General features: G+C 49.9%; 3 protein-coding genes across 3 annotated transcripts in view; 1 reads left to right on the top strand and 2 right to left on the bottom strand.

Moving 5' to 3' along the window:
* Positions 1-2: 2 nt before the first annotated feature.
* On the bottom strand, positions 3-1,008 carry UTP10 (U3 small nucleolar RNA-associated protein 10; the record flags this gene model as incomplete). Its single annotated transcript, XM_005853756.1, has 2 exons — positions 886-1,008; positions 3-508 (listed from the first exon to the last, which is right to left on the bottom strand). Coding segments are annotated over exons 1-2 (570 nt in total), but the record flags the coding sequence as incomplete, so codon positions are not given.
* A 1,817-nt stretch (positions 1,009-2,825) lies between these two features.
* Positions 2,826-3,335, top strand: NGA_0443500 (uncharacterized protein; the record flags this gene model as incomplete). Its single annotated transcript, XM_005853757.1, has 3 exons — positions 2,826-2,913; positions 2,986-3,054; positions 3,234-3,335. The coding sequence occupies exons 1-3, from the start codon at positions 2,842-2,844 to the stop codon at positions 3,333-3,335; spliced, it is 243 nt and encodes an 80-aa protein (XP_005853819.1). The 5' UTR covers positions 2,826-2,841.
* NGA_0443200 (uncharacterized protein) overlaps positions 3,154-3,791 on the bottom strand; it is a gene marked incomplete at both ends in the record, with an annotated part of 3,076 nt that continues 2,438 nt past the window's right edge. Inside the window, 2 exons of the mRNA XM_005853755.1 lie at positions 3,154-3,235; positions 3,563-3,618. Of these exons, the coding sequence (XP_005853817.1) occupies positions 3,154-3,235; positions 3,563-3,618 (138 nt within the window). The remainder of the gene's footprint in view (positions 3,236-3,562; positions 3,619-3,791) is intronic.

Genomic DNA, 3,791 nt, shown 5'->3' with positions numbered 1-3,791 from the left:
GGGGGCGGTTCGGACGAAGCGGTCGAGGACAGGAGCCAGGGCCGAAGCAAAGGGAGCCAGCAGGCAAGAGCTTTGACGGGGCCTCCCGCGTCCAAGCGGAGCAAGCGCACGACCCGGTGAAAGACGGGGCGGTCGTGGTAAGGGAGGAAACAGGTCAACAAGGCCGGGGCGCAGTGCGCGTGGACGGCGTAGCGACGGACCAAGTACTCCGCCACCCGCGCCCCGTCCTCCTCCCCGACAAAGGGCGAGAGGTAAAGCAGGCAAGTCTGGAGGGAGGCGTCCAGCTGCTGGTTCACCTCCCGGGTCTGAAGTTCCCGCACAAAGCTCTGGGATTCATCCGAGAAAAGAGTGGATCGGAATGGGCCCAGGCGGGGCTCGTGGGCCGCGAGGCGTTCCAGGCCCTCGCAGGCCAATTGATGTACTGTAAAGGTATCCACATCCGCAGCTTCTTTGCCGTCAAAAAGGATGGATGGACGTTGCTGACCCCCTCGACGGGTGGCTTGTATACCTAATGTCCCCCGCAAAGCCAACATGATGTGCATGAAGGCATGATGGATCAGGAAGGAGGTTAGTCGACTAGCTAAACTTGCATACCGACAAAGCATGATGCCAATACAATTAAGACACGATGGACACAACGGTAGCTAGTGTCCATAGGAACATCAAAAGGCACACGACATCTTCCTGTACACAAGCACATGGCTCATGCGGCCCGTGTAAGACATGAAGATTGAGAGGGGAAAGCTGGAGCATCTGTGAAAGGGGGCTCTGAAAGACAACACCATGACATGCCATTCCAATATTGAAGCCAACTAGCTCCAGTATCATCGAAGTAGACCAATTGCATTACATCTTTAACCCCTCACGCGTAAACGATGCATGTACCTGACGATGTAGCTACCCCGGCGGCCCGCACGGCCGCCAGTTGTTGGCTAAGTGTGGACGCCATCACCACGTCTCACGTCGAAGGAAGAGCTATCAATCCTGTTGTACGACCCTATCTCCCTGCAATTAAGCATTGGACAGTAGGAAAAGAGAAAAGATAGAGGGAAAAAGTGCTGTGAGTATATGGGCTACGAACGCCAGGCAGTATCCTGAAGTGGTGGTGGGTGGTGGCACATGAACCATGCTGACCGCTTTACGAATTTTAAGTGATCCAAGCCTATAGGAACAAAAAATTGTCGATACTCGACCATACACAATGAGCATCCCGCCTGCGCGGTATCTGTGGCTGTTTTTTTGGGGTGTTGTAGAACGCAAGGGGCACTCCAAGTAAGGAAGATGGGGCGAGAAGCAACCTCCCACCCTTGGAACGCTTGAGTGACCCGATAAAAAGGATAAACAAGATGTTGTTTGCGCATGAAATATCAGGGTAAAGCTCGGGGGCGTGAATGTGTACTACGTTCATGATAAGATTGTGATCTGATATGCATAAAATAACTTCCTATCCGGCTTGTGTCACATTGCTCACCCGCGATTGGCAGCTACGGCCCATCGATGCATCGCTTAGCGGGTAGGGAAAAACAGCAAACAAAGAAATCGATCGCGGGACATTGGCGTGAAAATGCCTGCATGAAGTAGTTATTTTGTAAATTCATGCATGTATGTTTGTATTATTTTGATCCAGTCGCAAATTACCCCACCTTCGAGGCAGGCGTGGCAACGTGTTGCATCGGTTAGCTTTTCTAAATGATAATTCGACCCAGGATCCCTCCTCTGGAGTAAATTAATTGCATTGTCGCATGTAGGATCTGAAAAGAAGGTAAAAATCTGACGATTTTTTTATGGTTACTGATCAAAGAGTGAGAAGTGCAAGCCAAAACACCGGCAGAAGAACCTCGACAGAGGTCTAGGGGAAATAGAATTATCTGGAGGTGCAAGAATTTTACAGGGTGGCCAACGCTTCGTGGAGATGAGCAGAGGAGAAGAGAGAAGAAAAAAAATGATATAAGTAGCACTTTCATGATCAACAGGGGGAAGGAAATGAAGGAGAAGAAGGACTAGAAGGGAGAGGCACAGCAAGTGGACTGGGAATGAAAGCCATAAGGTGATGGAATAAGGGAAGCATAGAAATTAAAAAAAAATGAAAACGGACAGATTAATCAGTATGTCACTTCAATGTTTCGCTGCGTATGTTGACAAGATGAGAGCGCGAGCCTTAAGAAAGCGTTAGATGTCAGTCCCACGTGACGAAGCCCAACCGATTTAGATAACGTGAGCACAATCTCTTGTCAACCAAATTTTCCAAAAATCTTTAATGCAAATGAGTAGCTTGGATTTTTATTTGGCTAGAATGTGGTGTGTTCTCTGTAGATATTTCAACATGGCAAGAGTGTCAGCGCTTGCGTCAATTTCTCGCCCTCCGAGTACTACTACTAGTAGGATACCCGGGAGGAGAGTTGCGAGACGGAAAGGTCTCCTGTAAAATCGTACGGTTCTCGCCTTTTGCTGTACTTGTCTGCACTGCCATATCGAGAGCGAGTTGATAGAACTGACAAATTGCATGAAGGGAGAACGTTGGGTTTGCCTTTTGATTTGCTGTTTCACAGAGACGCAACTCCCACGGCGTGGCTTCCATCGAAATATCTTGCTGCTAGTCATAGGTTGACTGAAATTTCTTGATAAAGTATCGAACAATCTGCCACACTTCTCCAGCTCTCACTCAGATTGCAGTGTTTGCAACGATTGCGTCTTCACAAGAATGTTGTGAATCCTTCACGTGTCCACATCTTCCTCCTGTAACCCTTCTGCTAATGCGTTCACAACATCATGTTTTCCCCTTTCCTCTTTCCGATTCTCACGCTCCTCTGATGCCGGTATACCTTCAAAAGCCAAAGTATCATGCCCAGCAGTAAAAGTGTGCGTTTTGAAGATCTGGACGACGGTGTGGACGACGGTCTGTATGGGATGAAGGTATGTCTATTGTCCTCGATCCGTTTTCCCGCCACCCCTTGTTCCCACCAACTGTTACATACGGGACAACAGGGTATCTTGAAAAACTTATACACACAAGCCGGCAGCTATAGGAAGTGGGTTCGCAGCCACAGCAAGAAGGTATGTGCATTGTCTTGTTGTGTAATAAGTTTGCGTTCCTCCCAAACACTCATCATGCACGGCCCCCCTATGTCCCCCCTCTTTCCTTCCCCCCCACGCTCAGATCTTATCTTGGGGGATCTCCTTGGCCTGGTACTTCAGCATGGCCAGCATGCTGACCGTTATACCCCTCTCCCTAGAGCTGCAAAGGGAGCAGTCAGTTGTGGAAATGGAGAAAATCCAGGTCAAAGAATTACTCGCCCAGGGTTACCCACCCCAAGAACTACAACGAATGGGGATGACCTTGGAACCTGCCGTTCTAAACGAAAGGCAGCGATAGAGGGCGTGAGTCAAGAGTGGAGCCACCTGTAAAGTAGCCAAGACGGGGTGCCGGTGGAGCGGGGTGGGGTGGAGAACAAGAGAAGGTGGAAGTAACATGAAGGTAGGGGATCCAACACCTGAGCATTATCTCCAGAGATAGAGGACGAAGGATCTATCGGTATGGATGAGTGACCGTGGCTGTACATACGTAGAGAGCGGGCGCGTGTTTGGCAGGGGAAGGAGGTAATGCGATGGAGAAGGAGCCTGCGGGATACAACATGAGACCTTGGGATCTTGTTCCCGGGATGCGACCAAAGAAAATGGCAATACAAATGGAGACCTTTTTCAAAGGGGGCGATGCTTGCCCCACGCATTATGTCGATTAGTCTCCCTGCCGCTCTTGACCGGGGGCAGGGGTGGAACCGGGGAATTTTCAC

This window comes from Nannochloropsis gaditana, assembly GCF_000240725.1.
Source record: "Nannochloropsis gaditana CCMP526 unplaced genomic scaffold scaffold752, whole genome shotgun sequence".
Classification (NCBI taxonomy): domain Eukaryota; class Eustigmatophyceae; order Eustigmatales; family Monodopsidaceae; genus Microchloropsis; species Microchloropsis gaditana.
Note: the sequence above shows the minus strand (reverse complement) of the source record. Positions and strands in the feature narration are given on the sequence as shown.